At 35.3% G+C, this 17,427-nt stretch overlaps 1 protein-coding gene across 6 annotated transcripts; it reads right to left on the bottom strand.

Annotated features, from left to right (window-relative positions):
• Window positions 1-7,329: 7,329 nt before the first annotated feature.
• On the bottom strand, window positions 7,330-13,895 carry LOC149211004 (putative boron transporter 2). Of its 6 annotated transcripts, none has more exons than XM_089396852.1 (16): window positions 13,529-13,895; window positions 13,289-13,443; window positions 12,918-13,029; window positions 12,613-12,695; window positions 12,319-12,511; window positions 11,843-11,981; window positions 11,581-11,746; window positions 11,323-11,489; window positions 11,020-11,193; window positions 10,804-10,899; window positions 9,998-10,132; window positions 9,179-9,498; window positions 8,767-9,046; window positions 8,502-8,615; window positions 7,827-7,909; window positions 7,330-7,702 (listed from the first exon to the last, which is right to left on the bottom strand). In XM_089396852.1, exons 3-15 carry the CDS (start codon window positions 13,022-13,024, stop codon window positions 7,865-7,867), a joined length of 2,019 nt encoding a protein of 672 aa, XP_089252978.1. In that variant the 5' UTR covers window positions 13,025-13,029; window positions 13,289-13,443; window positions 13,529-13,895; the 3' UTR covers window positions 7,330-7,702; window positions 7,827-7,864. The 6 variants fall into 6 exon arrangements, with proteins under 6 accessions (XP_089252978.1, XP_089252979.1, XP_089252976.1 ...); XM_089396853.1 differs by having other exon boundaries at window positions 13,204-13,337; XM_089396850.1 differs by having other exon boundaries at window positions 12,918-13,041; window positions 13,289-13,337.
• Between the last annotated feature and the right edge of the window lie 3,532 nt (window positions 13,896-17,427).

The following is a 17,427-nucleotide window of genomic DNA, read 5'->3' as shown; positions in this document are numbered from 1 at the left end:
CCATCATCTGAAGCTTTTTGACGCTGTCTGAACTTTGAATCAAGGTGTGTCTGACATATTCTACCTCTGTATTCTGATTTCTGAAGTTGTTGCATTAAATTGTTGTTCACAAAAAAATGTAGTATTCTGCATGATATAAGATATTCTCCTGGGAGATGCCAGTCCTTCAGACGTGTGGTAGATAACAGCTAGATTTGCAAGCTGGAAACGGTTGAATGTTTTTCATAATATGAACATGTAGACTAAACGTGTGTTTGCAGGTAACCGAAGCATACATATAGATATGTCACTATGTTTGTACTACTAGAGGTTGGCATGATTTGGCTAATTGATATATATGAACAATGTTTATTCACTGGTCAAGAGAGAAGGCGGGCGTGTCAGAAAAAAAGGCTTCTCTGAAGAATAGAACGCGTAGGATAGAGGTGTAACTGAAGAGGATGCGGCTCAAAAAAGTGGAAAGAAAGGAGTCAGAGAGCAAATGAAACTACTTGGTCCTGCACATGAATTCTACCCAGTGCGGCTTCGTTCAATCCATTTTCTTAGGGGCTTCACTTCAACCTCCCTCTGGTTGCCTTTGTTGGAGTACATTTGTTATGGATCACTGGAGAAGCCTTGAGTTTTCACGCAGCTTAGGAACATCACATTGATTGAGCAGCATGAAGAACTCAGGTTTGATACATCAACCGAGCCCATTCGGTAGTATTCCAGCAGAGAGATCTAGGTCCTTTTCCAATTAGATAGAAAAAGTAGTAGAAATTGGAGAAAGAAAGGCCGGTCATGCCTTCACGCTTGTTTCGGGAGTAACCGGGAAGATATAGATATAGATATATCTAGCTAGCTCCGGAAAATAGACAAATCAAGAGGGGATACAGGGTAACAACCGCAGTACATCAGTTGGTGCGAAGCGCCGGTATGAAACGGGTGCGATAGGACGGACTGGATCACCTTTGATAAGCTTCATAGAAGCAGCAGGTTATATATATGATCGAAATCGCGTTATGGTGTGGCTCAAAAATATGCAGCTAGCGAGTGCAGGAAAATTCTATAGAAAAGGCGGATTGGATCTTAACTCTCTTCAATGCACCAGATAGATAGATGGAGTTGGCTAGAACGTATATAAGACTGCAATCAGGGTCTCGAGCTCTCAATATGCTTGAGTGTTGGCGGTTCATTAGAGCAAGTCGAGAGGATGATAAAGCGAGGTATAGTTCGGGTTAAGGCAGGTCCCCGTAGCTCCTAGCCGAAACTGCGCTACACACCGCCCGCTTTCAACTCTACCGAAGTTCATGAATTTAGTAGCTGCATTACTATATAGAAAAGATGAAAATCACTCCAATCTGAACGCATGGCCCAATTGACAACCATTCAACTCCAAGCTCATGAAAGCAGGTGATGATTCCAGAACCAATTAGCAGGTTCAATCATAACGGTCCCACTTTAGTCACAATCGGGTGAAGTGCCCAAGTCGAATCAGTGTAGCCGTTTCAAATATGGAATTGAGAAGGGAATTGATAAGTGTTCCAGGATTGACTTCTCACTTGAATTTCTTCGGTCATGTTCTTCTGTCGGAAGCTCTACCTTTCACTGGCCTTAACTACAGTTGGTGGAGTAGGAATGGACATTACTGACGTTATAGCTGATAGACGAGCTCGAGGAGAAAGATCAGTTGCCGACTCGACTTAAAGAATATAAAGCCACCTTTGAAATACGATTTGTCCCAACCGTTGATTGTGTTTCTGAGCTGACGAACTACGATGTCCCTCAACCAATTGAAACCAGCTACTTTCCTTAGTCGCAACTTATCGATGCCCCAAAGCAGTGGTTTTCACATAGATAATAGCCTGGTTCACATCTCACCCCGACCTAAAGACAGAGATCCCAAATCAAACATTCCAAAGAGCTCGACTTCCATTCCATAGTTGGGCTGGGTAGTTGGTGCACTTATGTTATTGTTGTAAGTGTGTTTCCCAACTTGCTTGTGACTTTCCACCCATCTCGATATCCGGGAGCTCCATTCATGATGTCCCACCCTAAAGAATAGGAGGGAAATAGAGAAGGTGGGTTAGTGGGTTGTGTGAAAGTGACATCATTGGGCCGGGATGAAACATACAAAAAAGGGTATCCTTCGTGGCTAGGTAGGGGTCCGTCCCTCTACGGAATCGTGTAGGCATGCAAAGTTAGTTCCCTTACCCACTGGGCAACCATTGGCGATAGGTATTTGGTTATTGTGATCTCCGCCCTTCCCGATAGGTCTATTGTTCTTTCTTTCTCCTCCTTCTAGGGTAAAAAACACTGTTCCTAGGCTATGTGTAAAAAATCTGATGTCTAATGATCTTATTTGACGATTGTTGATTTTCCCTTGATGTCTATGCTATGTGGGCATAATGACTTAGGTGGGCATTCGAAAATTGGCCTCCTCGTTCCTAGTACAATGGTTGAGGTAATGATAGTTGTGATTTAGCATAAAATTGGAACCTGCGTGACTCATCCTTGGTGTATGCATTCACACTTAGTGACAGAAATAACTTGTATTATGATTATGAAAATGACTTGATAAAGTTCGAATTGATAATGCATGGTTGATGAAAACTTATTGGCATGATAATAAATGAAGCCAAGATTTGATATGTGCTCTACCTATCACCTGGTTGAAAGAATTGATATTGTGATGTTGATGACTTTGATAATGGTTGTGATCTGACTTCTAAACATTGATAAGATGACTCTGTTGATGTGATGGTACAACATTGATTTATGCAAGGCTAATTATGTTGTCTTAGCAAAGCATTATGCTTAGAACATTGAATGAAGCAAGCTCTCTAATCTAGATATGTTTATATTTTACAGTTATTTGATGAAGTTAGGATGATGAGTTCCAAGGTATGGCTTTGATATTGATTATGGTTTTGGTTTTATATATTGATGGTCTACTCTTGACAGGTGACAAGCCTTTGATGATCTAAATCAGAGGGAGATAGCTTATGAAGCTTGAAATGATGTATCATGGCCTGATGGATTGATTTCTGGAATTTGGAAAAGAAATTCTATATTGCATAGCTATTGAAAATGTTTTTGAATAATGAAAATGAAAATCCTTGGATACTCTGATTTGAAGTTCTAAATGTTGTTGAACTTGACATGGCATCCAACTATTGATTGAAGCATTCATGTTTCGTTTTGAACATCCATATATATATATATATATATAGAACCTGAATGAATTCATGAGTGAGTTGCTTCACTCACATAGAGTTGCCACCAAGCATCCTTTGAAATATCTGTATGAGGTGTTCTATTTTTGAGAATGAGATATTTCTCCTATGATATGTGACTGCATAGATGTATTGCTGACATTTGAGATTATTGCATATAAGCACATTTGGATGTTTCTTTAGTATGAGATCTGCCATGATATCTTGGATGAGAGGTCCATAGCATGACCAAGATTGATCATGATGCTGCTAGCATGGCTAGCTGTGAGGTAGGATACAGAAGCTCCTTAGAGAGTTGTTTGAGCATGATCTAGATATGACATGGGTACATTGCAATGACAAAGAATCTCTCTCTCTCTCTCTCTCTCTCACACACACACATATAGTTGGGACCAAGATACTCTCATATATTGAGACAATGCAGTTGTTTCAAACAAGTTCAGGCAAGTGGTTGGGACCTCCTTGAGAGGGAGGATGATTATGGTATCCTTTTGTGGTTTATATGATTATTTATGTTCTGACATGCTATTTGATTTGATGTTATGTATGAATAGGAAACAACTGTAATCGAGACAAGTTGATAGTAGATATGAGTATGATGAGAGCAACACTGATCAAGGACACTAATCCAACTCTTCCCCCCTGTTTGAGCTCCCAGGGTGAGGAATTGAGGGAGAAGGGCTCCTAGGGTTGAGGGAACTCTGGACAATAGGGCATGACCCCTATCTGTTACCCATAGGGTTGAGGGTGCTACTCCCCTGTCTGGTCTTTGTAGAGTATACCCCAATTGGCATCATACCCACAAGCAAGGCTTGTTGGAAATACCGCTCCTCGTCTAGCCAACGAGTTGAGAGTGTACTTGGGGTGTACAACCCAAGGCGATTATGATGCATGTGTTCTACCACATGACTACTGAGAGTCATTGTTGGGAAGATTGGTAGGCAATAGAATTGGGTTGAGAGTTACTCCCCTTTTGAGATTCTGGGTTGAGGGTAAACTCCTTGATGAGATTCCAAGGTCAAGGATTTGCTCCTCTGTGTGTTTGGATATCCTATTGCTCGATTTGGGGTTGTAGATGTATAGCTCCCCCATTATATTCCAGGTTGAGATGTACTCCTTGATGATATACTCTCTGATGATGATTGATGATGATACTTGGGGTAGTAGCCCACTAGCAGAGGGTGGTAGCTTAAGTTCCCCTCTGATAACAAATTCTTCTTCTTCTAGATTCGAGAATGTTCAGCATCCGAGCTGGAACAATCAAGAGATAAACAGGAATAAGCAAAGGATAGATCAAGATGTACAATGATGATTTTTGATGGACATGGCATGATGACTCATGACAGAGATGATCAATGATGATATGTGATGACACTTGAAGATTTCAAACTGGCATATTAATCGATCGACAAATATTGGCAGGTGGAATTCTCCGTAGTTGAGAGGGAGTGCTAATTTTTGCAACTGCAGTCAAATTCCACCTTGGGCAAATTAAATGACCTAGATGATGATTGCATTAGATTCATCTTTTTGAGAGGACCAAAATCGACCTAAATATCACCAATTTGATCAAGAAGAAGTTGAGTTTTGAATTATTTTATTCATACATGTATTATGGAATGGTTCGGCCCTAACCACATGTGTAACTGTTTGGGTCAGCCTTAACCCCAAGTGGCCCCTCAGGAAAGCCTATAAATAAAAGAGACCTCAACCTCATTTGGACACATTCAATCAAGCTATATTCTCTTCTCTTTTGTCTTGGTTTTCATAGGTTCGACGGAAGAAGTTCGTGCAAGGATCTGAAATCATAAGTGTGAGGTTCGTTCTGAGTTAGGGTTTTCTGGTTTCTCGATGCTAACACAGAATATGGCATTTTAGTCCCTAAACACTGGTACATGGTGGTCATGACAACGTCCAGAGAACCTTAGATGATGGCATAGAGGCCTATGGGAGCATCCAGGGATTCACAGGCAAATATGGAGGTACCAGTCCCCGGACGCTCGCACAGAGTGATCCTAAGAGCGTCTAGGCTATCCCAGAGGCATGCACAATAACTACATGGGAGCGTCCAACGGTTTTTGGGCAGATCTGGTATGTTGGTCCTCAGACGCATGCACAATAACTACATGGGAGCGTCCATGCTGCCATAGACACTCGCATAGTTCCTCCTCCCGGTGTCCAAGACTCAAAGATGAGTTTTTTGTATTCCAAAGTTTTCACTCAATGATAGCAGTATTCAGCAATGTTCGGCACAGTGACAACAGTATACAACAATTGACTTCAGTCTGTGACAACACATTACAACCATTAGTATGAGGGTTTTGATTTCAAGCATAATTAAATCTATTTCATGGATATCATAGTTGTTTTGATACATAGATAAAGTTATGGATCATTGTACTCTCTTTTGTTGTATCATTTGATGACGATCTAAGAAGAAGAAGAAGAAGATTTGCAAGGGTTTTCCCCATAGTGGGCATTGCCCTGATCTTGGACCAATCCCGATGTCTCTATGTGTGTGCATGCTTCTCTTCTATTGTTCCTTTCATGTTCCGTTGCATTGATGATGATGTGATGTTGTTCTTTCTATATAATTGCATATGTTGATGTATAATGGTGTAGATCTAAATAATGTAATGATGGTATGGGGTGAACTTAATGTATTAATGATGAAATGCAATTATCAAAGCAAAGAACAATATAGCCCTATGAAAAATTAACAATCCCCTCATCCTTTGCCAATCTTACAAACTTGCAGGAACTAGATCTATCTTACAATAATTTTGAAGGCACTTTGCGAGAAGGACTTGGCCTTTTTCCCAATCTGATAAGGTTTTATCTTAGTGAAAACATGTTCAAAGGCCCATTGCCTGCTCAACTTGAAAACTTCGAGAACCTGGAGAAGCTTAATTGATATTCCAATGGATTGAGTGGATCGATTCCCTCTGAGCTATGCAACAATACCTCTTTGATTTGTCTTGCCATCTTTGATAATCGATTAGAGGGGAATATCACTAACCTTCTACAAGACTACGTCTCACTTGAATACATTCGGTTGTAGAACAACCTCTTCACGGGTTTCTTACCAGGTAATATCTCTAAGCTTTCTACACTAGATTAACATGACATTTCTTCAAACCACATCCATGGAAGTATACCTTCTCCCCTGGGACAGATGCAAATTCTTACCACTCTCCTCCTTGCGAGCAATAATCTTGTCGGTGCCATTCCTCCTGAAATAAGAGGGTTAAGAAAACTAGGAAAGCTCATTCTAAGCCACAATAATCTCACTGGAACGATTCCTTCAGAATAGGCAATTTAACTATTGCAGGTTTTAGATCTCAGTGGAAACTCATTACGGGGCAGAATACCTGCAGCTTTGGGCCATCTTGTGATGCTCTCAACATTGAATTTGAGCGTAAACACATTGACGGGAGGAATACCATGCTCGCAGAGTGTATGAAGTTCTGAAAATGGAGTAAGTTATTAGACTATGGAGAAATGTTACACATGTAGACTGTATAGCTATTGGACAGATGTCACTAGGGCGTAGAAAGGGTAGACTAAAATGTAAGGTGCACTAGGGCGTAGAAAGGGTAGACTAAAATGTAAGGTGCACTAGGGCGTAGAAAGGGTAGACTAAAATGTAAGGTGCACTGATTCAAAAGGAAAGCCTATCAACCTAAAAATATTGTTTTTAATATTTTATATAATATTAATTTATTTAACCAAAATAAAATATTTTCTATAATATTGATTTCTTTCACTAAAATAAGGTAAAGAATTTTCATTTATGGCTACTCTATGTGCTATTGGTATTATTTTTGGTATTTTTATTGAAGTATTTTTCTTTGACTTGAATAAAGCCTTTTAAAATCTGAAAGACCATTTGGAAAATTTTGTTGCCTCTCGAAAAGGATCATATGAACTTCAATCTTAAAAAAAACTTTTCTTGTAATATATAGTTGATCCATCGTTTTTTTTTCAGAGAATAGTTGATCCATCGTTATAGCAGCTAGACTGCTCAGCAAGCAATATCATGTGATGTTCCATTTTTCATTTTACAGATAAACTGAACCAATTTTAATTGTTAGCCCAATGTATGCTTCCAAATCAAACGTCTCATAAATCGTTTCACATTTAACTGATCGATGTACTATTATTCTACTAAACAATATTATACAATGTTCCATCCTCATTATACAGACCAGGTGAACTAGTTTTAATATTTAACATATGTAATACTTCAAACTCAGAAGTCTCATATATCGTTTCATCCTCTTTTGGAATTAATCATCTTTTCAATAATCCCCAACAGGTAAGAAGGCTCAGGCACCTAGACTTTGGCAGTCGTTTTATTTACCAGCGATCAACATTGTCATATCATTTCAGGCCTGTGCGTAACTGGCGATTCAAGCTTCTCCTTGGATCATATGCTTCGTAAAAACTCTTAACCCTCTTAGTAGAGAAGAATTTGAAGAATTGTCCTATTTTACGGCAGACAAATGTTAGGCGATAACCAATTTATATCTGTTCATCTTGCTTTATGTCAGAATAATCTCAGTTAAATAACGATTTTATGTCAGAAACACTTCAAGTGTAGTTTTTTACCAATGTAGTGTGTCCCCAGAATAACTTGAAAATGCCGTTCAAGGCTGTTGCCTTTCCACTTGATTCTGATCATCAATGTGAACCTGCAATATGGAAGACATGTATGAGCAATCGTTCAACCAAATTCAAACTGCCCTTACAAAATATAATCTCATCTATCACATAGCTCCGTTTAACATAAAAGTGTTCATTCTTAGGAATGAGTTTAAAACAGAGATTAAAAAGTAAAAGAAAGCTCATTCTTAAAATTTTGAAATCCAGTTCAAACCATTATGGGGTGTAATATTAAGACACTCTGTCATGTGAAGGTCAACCAATCAAAACTCCATGGCAAAAATTCAGTGATGCTAAGGGCTCGTGTGGCAAGGCCGGGTGTCATCAGGAGCATTTTAATGACTTAGATGCCCAGAGTGGAAATGTCTCAATCCAAAAATTAAACATACATTCATTTCAAGACTCACACAACTTAACAAACCCAAAAAAATTGAAATCTAAAAATTTCTACAATCTTGAAAAGATTCAAATCTGAAAGTTTCTTTTTATGCCAGTGCAATCGTACGAAAAATACTTTCTAAGGCAAATCCAAAAAAATGTATTTAGCGTTTTTCTTCCAACCAAAAAGAAACATATATTAGACTTGTTCCAAAGAGGATCAACAAAAATTATGCATTTTACAGGCCGGTGCTTCAATTCGCCACGACTTCTAGTAGTTATTTCATCCAAAATTTCAGCATCATCAACATCTTCTTCAATCTCTTGCGCTTTATCTACAACATTTGCCTCAGACTCCTGTATTTACAAAAATGAACTGTGAAGACGTAAGCATTAAAAATTCTAAAACTGAATTATTGACTTCAACTCCACAGAAAATGTCCTCCAAAATACCTAGTTTAATAGACCGATGCAATGCTCTAGGAAATATGCTTCATAAGGTACATACCATCAAGCTGAAGCTACGCTGGTGATGAGGAAGCGGTTCACTCTCCTCATACTCAGCTGCATCTAGTTCACTTAGATGTGCAGGTTTAAACAGCTTTGGAAGAATGTGTTGTCTGATGGGTATTAGCAAAAAGAATGGGGCAGGGAAAAGTATCCCTGCTATTGGTATCCATGTTATGACAAAGCATACCAGTAGATAAAGGAGCTGAAACAGTGTAAATTTAGCGATGGTCTTGAACGGTACTGTTTCAAACAATGATGCATGCACATCCTCAAGCACCCTGCAGACATAAATTGCCATTTCGAAAGTTTTAGGCCCTCATCAGAACTTATTTAATCTTCCAAGAAGTAGACTATCCGATGCTCAATCTTTAGATTAACCAAAAGATCTCACAGAGAAGTTAGGGACTCACTTGTATCTCCTTGAAGGTGCAACAAAGAAAAAAAGAAACCTCTCCCAAAATTGATTCCCTGGTAAACTCTCTATTGCCATGTAAGCAAAGTAGCCCCATAATACAGATGTAGGGACCTTTTTAATAACAGGCATCACAGCCACACAGATACCAACAAGCAAAGATTGGACTAAATTGCTCAGCCTCTGCTCCTTAACTCTGACTGGAAGCAAATCATCAATGTGTTTTTCAGGGTCGAAAGCATTTCCATTCATGTTGGTGGCCGGGCTCTTCAAGTCTACAGACTTATATTGTTCCAACTCATTTAGCTCCTTCAATGACTGTAAAACCAATGAAAAAACATGTAAGACTCCATTTCAACTGCCATAAACTCCTTCAGTGCTTCCATTCCAATTTAGATGAAAAGATGTAAGGGTGATGTAAAGTCCAGGCATATCCCTGGCTATACCAATACCAGGTTTTCTGAAGTGGAATACTGCTAATTACTGCAGGTTAGGAATGAGAGTGACTGAAAATGATAGAGTTGAGACACATATTTGATTATCAAGAATTGCATTTCCATACTTTTAGAAGAGATTTCTCTGTATTGTCCAGCAATATCTTTTGTAGTTAAATTGCACCATTCTTCGAAAGCTCTGTTTTTAATGTGACAGACTTATTTTAAATCGATTCCTCGGAATTACAGGTGCCCTAAAATATAGGCAAATATTAATTTACTGGAAATATCTCTGACTAGCAAAGATAGGGATAACATACTATTTATCTAAAAACCCAAGAAGAAGAAAGGTTTGGAAATTTGTCGTACTCTTTTGAACATACCTGGTTTGGAAGATGATGGATATTATTCATCTCCATTTGTGTAAACTCTTGCTGCATATTGTCATAAATCTCTGACATGCTAGCCTGTTTCTGCATGCATTTCTTAGCACTCTCTACCAATTTTTTCCGCACTATCTGCAGCCAAAGTATCTAGATCAGTTCCTATCACTGTTCCGAAGGAGAAAATATATATTCATGACCATTCTAAAAAGTAAGCAACGATTACATATGATTTTAAACGGGCTGCAAGTAGGAAATGAAATATGTGAAGGCCACCTTGTGCACATAAATCAATAAGGAGTGTTCAAGTTTTTTGAGGATCCACCTAAAGCGAGGAATTTCCCCATGTAAAAAGTTGCAATGTGTAATGAAGGATGAAAAATGTGAGACGTATACAGGACACAAATAAAATATTGTGATTAGACCTAAACAACGTAAATTCAAGAGAAATTCAGAGCATCTAGATCAGATCATCTTACTGTTCAAAAGAAGAAATGTGTTTCATGACCATTCTAAAAAGTAAGCAACAGTTACATACAATTCTAAAAAAACTGCAAGCAATAAAATAGGTGAAGACCAGCTTGTGCTCATAAATTAATGAGGATGATTAAAGTTTTCTAATTTTCTAACTTGGATCCATTTGAGTAAAAGGGTGGAATTCCCCCATCTAAAACGTTTCAATGTACTGTGAAGGAAGAAAATGTGAAATTTATACATAGACACAAATGAAACATTATAATTAGAACTATACAATGTAAATCCAAGAAAGAAGACTTCTGAACATAATTGCTTAACTAAAAACTTACCTGCCTCTTCAGAGTTGCAAGGCTCTTTGTATGCATTGGGGATTGTGGCAATACACCATTAGAAGGAGGAATTCCAAATAATCCACAAATAAATACCTGCATTAAGGGAATCGAATCCATAACAAATTGTAGAAAAGTCAGTTGCAACATCTGTATAGATACAATATATCAACTGGAAACCAAAACTTAATCCTGGAGACAGACCGGGACACACACCATGATACCCAATAAAAGTAAGTCATAGTGGTAAGCTGATGGATTTCTCAAATTAAATTCTTTCTGTTGAGCCATCTGAGCTGCCACACTGTGATCGAAAAAATAGAGCATTGCTACCATAATTGCAGGGATAAATGCCGCTAGAATGTATAGGGGTGGAACTTTATGCATATCCTGCCAAGAATACCAATTTAATCTCAATTTTGACAGACTTAAAAGAGATCATAGTTAAATACTTGATTAAATGAAGAAAAAAAACAAGGTACACAATTCTCCGAAAGAATAAAGAGAGATTCCAATCACCTTAATTACTGCCCAATTGGATGAAGCTCCAGGAGACCAGGGATTAGGACTAGAAAGCCTTCTAGGAATTCCGGCGGGTATACTATCGACTGCACTGTATGAGATAGCTGTCCACACCACAATCATCAGGGGTACTCCATAGTCGGCACAGAAACTTCTCAACCAACCTGTTGACAGCATTTATTCATTAGATTAGCATATGCCAGAAACTTTATCATTATCATAGACTCTAAATTGCCAATAAGAAAGAAACTCCACCAGTGCCATATCGCCATGATCGAGCCCTTCTGCTTTTTAAGGCTGTCAGTAGTAGACCAAACGATAAAACAATCCCAAATAGCCCATTTGCAAAACGCCATGGAAATTTGAACTGATCAGCATTGGGATTCTCATTTACGGGCACAGAAAATTCATCTACCAAACCCTGAAAACACAGTTTCAATGGCTTTCTTTTATTATAAAATTTCAGTAAAATTTTGGAAACTTGATACCATGATTCAGGAATGGTAACTGCACATGCCTTGATAGCTTCCTTCGTGAACAAGACAGCAATCAACATGCCAAAGAGCTCCCCAGCTACTCTTGTAAATCTGTTGATGATCGAACAGGCGCCAAAAATAGCTAGAAGGCATAGAAGCAACGCCGTCCACACACAAGCCCTGCACACCAGTCCTCCATCACCGAGGAAATGAAATGGATGAGATAAACTTTTATTAAAAATCCAAACTAAATCTATGGGATGCCATTAAACACAGAACATGCGATTTTTACATCTCTTTATAGCTCTATAAGACAGAAAATGGGAATACAAATAGAAATTATATATCTCTGAAAACACAAAATACTTGGAACACTATAAAAACATCTTCTCCGAGAAAGCAGTCAAATACATATTATGCTTCTCCATTTTTTATCTCTGAATATGAATTTAACAAAAGAAAAAACGAAAATCTTTTCAGATGGTGGCCTTTTTGTTTTTGTAATATTCATGCTTACCATCCGGCCCATGCAAGAAACAGCCTCTGTCCCAAATCATCCCTGCCTTTTGCAAAATTATACATGTATGTATACACGAGGACAGTGGGTTCTGCAACTCCGAGAATTAGCAGGGGCTGTCCACCAAAAATAGCGTGTAGAATTCCACAGATAGCAGTAGAGACCAGTGTCTGAATAGCAGTTAATGTCCCATCTAACAATAAATTACACATTGCAGAAGATTTAGATTTATTTACTATAGAAGAAATTAGATTTACATTGACATTGAGTCCAATAGAGAAAACTAAAAGTTACCCGTGGCTCTATCAAGCTGTTCCCCAAAAGCTATAACTGGAAGAGCCGAAGCAAAGAAAATATAGGTGGTTGGCGCCAAAATCCTGCTATGAATGAAAACGAATACAGAAACCAAAACGCTTAATATTACAGAGAAAACTCGAGATGTATAACATGAAGAAAACAAACGTCTGAGATGCACGGCTAATCTTTCATTTATGGGTAATATCCCAACAACGCCAAAACCCTGCATTCTTATTACCCAACAAGATTTTCACGCATACAGACGTTTAAACAAGGTTAATTTAAAAGGTTCATAATGAGACCTGATTCCGGCATTGATTCCATGGACCCAATCCTGTTTGTAACAGGGGATCCGTCCTCTAATGTCTTTTAGAAGTCCTCTGAAAGGAGCAACAGATGGATTCTCCATTGCCTCTGAATCCAAAACTGCCAATTAGTAACGTACAGAATCAACACATAACAGCAAATTTTACTCATTGGGTCTGCTCTAAATCAATGTTTCAGTCCAAAAGCCAATTCAACACCTAAAGAATCAATAGCCATGGCAAGTTTGAATCATATGTGTATGTTCAGAATCAATAAACATACCACGTTTGAATCAAACAAATTACTTGGCCATGCACAGAATCAATCAAAAATCGAAAATGGCAAGATGAATATATCTGGATTTTACCCCTGCCAAGAATGATCTGCTCTTCAACTACGTCGCTGCAGTTTTCAAACTACAGACAAAATATGAACAGTTGCAGTTAAGAATGTCTGCAGCTTAAAACTATTACCAGTTGCATCTAAGAACAAAACAAATGGTGATGGGATCTTCTCCAAACTCTGACACAACAGAAAATTTGCACAATAAGATGAACTGTTAATTGGATATTACAGAACACAACTGTTGAATCTATGAATTCAATACCATTCACTCCCCGCCACCCCAAATTGTCTTTCACCGCAGGAAAATGAATGCAATATCCTGGTATTTTGATTTGCCCTTCAGCTGAGGGCTGTAGTGGGGTAGCTGGTACTGGGGTATTCAGTTTGAAACTTGCTACCCGATTCGGCTTTGTGGTGGTGGAATAAATGTTTCCTGGGAAGACTCAGAGAAGTTCAATCCAATTTCCATTCTGCTGATGAGAAGACCAACCTACATGGCTTACACGCGCATCCGCTAATTGAGGTTATTTTCTTCGGAAACGTTTACACGCTGATTTTCTTGCGAAAACCCATGTTTTTCGAGAACCCATGATTTCAGGTTGATCAGGACTGTTATTATGATGTACAGATCGTGGGTTGAGTATGGGGGTTTTATTTGTGGGTTGAGTATGGGGGTTTTATTTGTGAGTTATTCCCCCGGAAATAAAGTAAAATTTAACTTTGAATTATTTATTTTGTTTTTATTATTTGACTATGGTCCAAAAAAACTTAAAATGTAGTTTTAACCATGTTTATTAAATTAAAATAATGATAATAAATAATTTTATTTATTTATTAAATAAATAAATAATTTTATTTAATTATTAAATTAAAATTTTATGATGTTATATAATTTTAAATTTAGGCTTTTGATCCATAATTATGATTTTTGGGACATTTTTCAGTACTATATTGTTTATGGGTATTATTTGTGAATTATTTCTTAAATAAAATAAATAAAATTTAAATTTGAATTATTTATTTTGTTTTTATTATTTGATTATGGTAAAAAAAATTAAAATTTAATTTAATTTATATTTTAAAATTAAATGATGATGATGGTTAAGGTCCACTGAGATCAAACATTGGTCTATCAGACCTAAAGAAACAAATTATTTATTTTGATTTAAGATTTTATTCCTATGCTCAAAAAGCCTCGATGTTCCTATTCTCACATATATGGCAGAATAATGATAATAAATAATTTTATTTAATTATTAAATTAATATTTATTAAATTAAAATAATAATAATAACAAATTAATAATTTTATTTAATTAATAAATGAAAATTTTATGATGTTATATATTGTATATTAAGTATTATGTTATTAATTCAGTATGGAGATCAACGAGAATGTTGCACTGCAAAACATTAATAACATTAAAAATATTTTTATTTCTAAGTTTAAAGAAAAATTGTGGTGTGAGAAAGATTTAGCAACTAAAATAAAATTAAGATATTAAAAGGAGTTCATCAACCCCACCCTAGAAGATCAAAAGTATCTCTCTATTTTAACTAGCTAAAAGAAGAAAATTAATGTAGCCAAGATTAGAAGGAAATCTCGTGAGATCCATAGTGAAACAACGAAGCTCCATAGTGAAACAGGTAGTTGGGCAGTTCCTAAAACACCATGGATGGAAAGGATCTGCCATCTCTGTGAGAATATGAACATCGAGGATGAAAATCACTTCCTCTTAGAGCGCCTCTCGTACATCCACATTAGATCTCAGTTTCATAATCTTTGTTGCAATACTGACCTTCCTAACCTTTTAAGATGTCAAAATTATAGTGAGCTCAAATGGCTTCTCTCCAAGCTTTTTAAGCATAGGAATAAAATCTTAAATCAAACCAAATAATTCGTTTCTTTAGGTCCTATAGACCAAAGTTTGGTCTCAGTGGACGTTAACCATCATCATCATTATATTAGTCATCATTATATTAGGGTTTTTAAATTTTATTTGTAGTTTTTTTTTAAGGTATTATTAGTAATGTATTTATCACATATTATGTTATTAAGAAAAGTCTTTCAGTAGAAATCACATAAGAGAAATTTTTGGCCTACGCATTTCGAACCAACAAGTGTGGTTCATCATCAGGACCGGATGAAGAAGCAGACCATGGCAAAGGCTTAAATAGAGAGCAATGTAGAGGCCATAATTTCAAGTAATGGCTATATTTAAACAATAATATTTAAATTATGATATTAATTTATTAATATATTAAAAACAAATATTATGTGGCTATATGTGCTGAGTTTTTTTATTTCACTTTAATTTATATTTATTAGTGCTATAAAGAATTATCTTTTGTAATGCTATGCTTGGTAATATAATGATGAATTTCAAATAAATAAATAAAAATGTCTATTAGATACTTATATTTAGATTTATTAAATTTGTTTGTGGATTTTGATAAATATATTATATAATTTTAAAAATTAATAATAATAAAAAAAATTAAAATATTTTCATTTAAAATTATAATTTTATTTCATTGATGAAAAGCTTAATTATGAAAAACTGTGTTTTAGAATTTTGAATTATTTTAAAATATCTAGATTGTAAATAATTTAAAAAACAAAAAAAATCTAAGCAATTGGTAATAAAAATGGTTTTCTGTTTACTTGTTAATTCATTTTATTTATGAAATATTTATGTGTACTAATTATTTATGTTTCAAGGTTAACTAAGTTTTTATAAGTTTCTAGTGTGTAAGTAACTAAGTTTAGCAGGTAATATAAAGTGTTCATGTTTTTACTCTAATGTAATTTGTGTTTTTAGAGACTTCTAATCTTTAAAGTAATTTGTGTTTTTAGAGACTTCTAATCTCATTTCAAAGTGTTTTAAGTATTTATGTTCTCACTCAAACTTAACTTGTGCGTGCTTATTAGGAACTTGTATTCTCATTTTAGAGTGTATTAATTAAGTATTCATCTCATTTGAAGGTGTTTTATAATTTCATGTTCTCACTCCGATGTAACTTGTGCATTCTTATTAGGAACTTGTATTCTCATTTTATGGTGTATTAATTAAGTATACGTGTTGTCACTCGGACGTCATTTGTGATTTTTAGGGACTTGTAACCTCATTTCAAGATGTCTTAAGTATTCATTTTATCACTTCAACATAACTCGTGTGTTTACTAGAGACTTGTATTCTCATTTTAGGAAAATTAATTAAGTATTCATGTTATCACTCCAACTTAATTTGTGTTTTTTAGGGATTTGTAATTTCATTTCAAGGTGTTTTAAGTATTCATGTTTGCTTATTAAAGATTTGTATTCTCATCTCAAGGTGTAGTAACTATTTATGTATTACTTCATTGAAAAAAAAAAACTATTTATGTTCTTACTTCAAAGTAAATCTTGTACTTTTCAGGGGCTTGTATTCTCATTTCAAAATTTATTATTCATGTTCTTGTTCCAATTTAAATGGTGAATTTGTATTATTATTTCAAAATGTTTTAAGTTTTCATGTTCTCACTCCAACATAACTAGTGCTTATTAGGGATTTGGATACTCATTTCACTGTTTATCAAGTATTCATTTTCTTTCTCCAACCTAACTAATTTTTATTAAGGACTTGCATTCTCATTTTAAAATGTTATAAAATATACATAATCTAAGTCTAATATATTGTTTAGATATAATCTATATTTATTTTAATATAGTTAGTATATCTATATTCTTATTTCAATATAATTTATATATGTAATTTTTCTTTTTATTAAATTTATAATTATTAAATATTTATTTTTTAATTTATACTTAGCAATATATTAGCTTTTAATTAAAATTGTGATATATTTTTTATGATTAAATTTTAATTTTTTTGTTAAAAAATTATCTACAAATTATTAATTAAAAATGTCATTAATTTATTATTCTATTTTTATATAATTTTTTTACACAATTTCAAAGACATACTATAATATAACCGAGTTTTTGTATAAACTTTCTTGTATGTATTATGTATTAAGTATTAGTTTTCTCACTGCAAAATAATTAGTAAGTGTTTATAAAAACATTATATTCTTATTTTGAAACTTATTAAATATTTAGATTCTCACTTAAAATAAATAATGTGTTTATTAAATATTTAGACAAAATTTATTAAATATT

This window comes from Pinus tabuliformis, chromosome 1_2 (assembly GCF_031772625.1).
Source record: "Pinus tabuliformis cultivar Carrire ecotype Pingquan chromosome 1_2, CPIR1, whole genome shotgun sequence".
In the NCBI taxonomy this organism is placed as follows: Eukaryota; Viridiplantae; Streptophyta; class Pinopsida; order Pinales; family Pinaceae; genus Pinus; species Pinus tabuliformis.
Note: the sequence above shows the minus strand (reverse complement) of the source record. Positions and strands in the feature narration are given on the sequence as shown.

Bases quoted from the DNA above. Each gene is read 5' to 3' on its own strand.
- LOC149211004 (XM_089396850.1), bottom strand. The intron at 12,696-12,917 runs GTCTCATTATGA...CATTCATAGCAG, and splicing joins GGAATCAATGCCGGAATCAG to GATTTTGGCGCCAACCACCT. The intron at 8,616-8,766 runs GTATGTACCTTA...TTGTAAATACAG, and splicing joins AGCGTAGCTTCAGCTTGATG to GAGTCTGAGGCAAATGTTGT.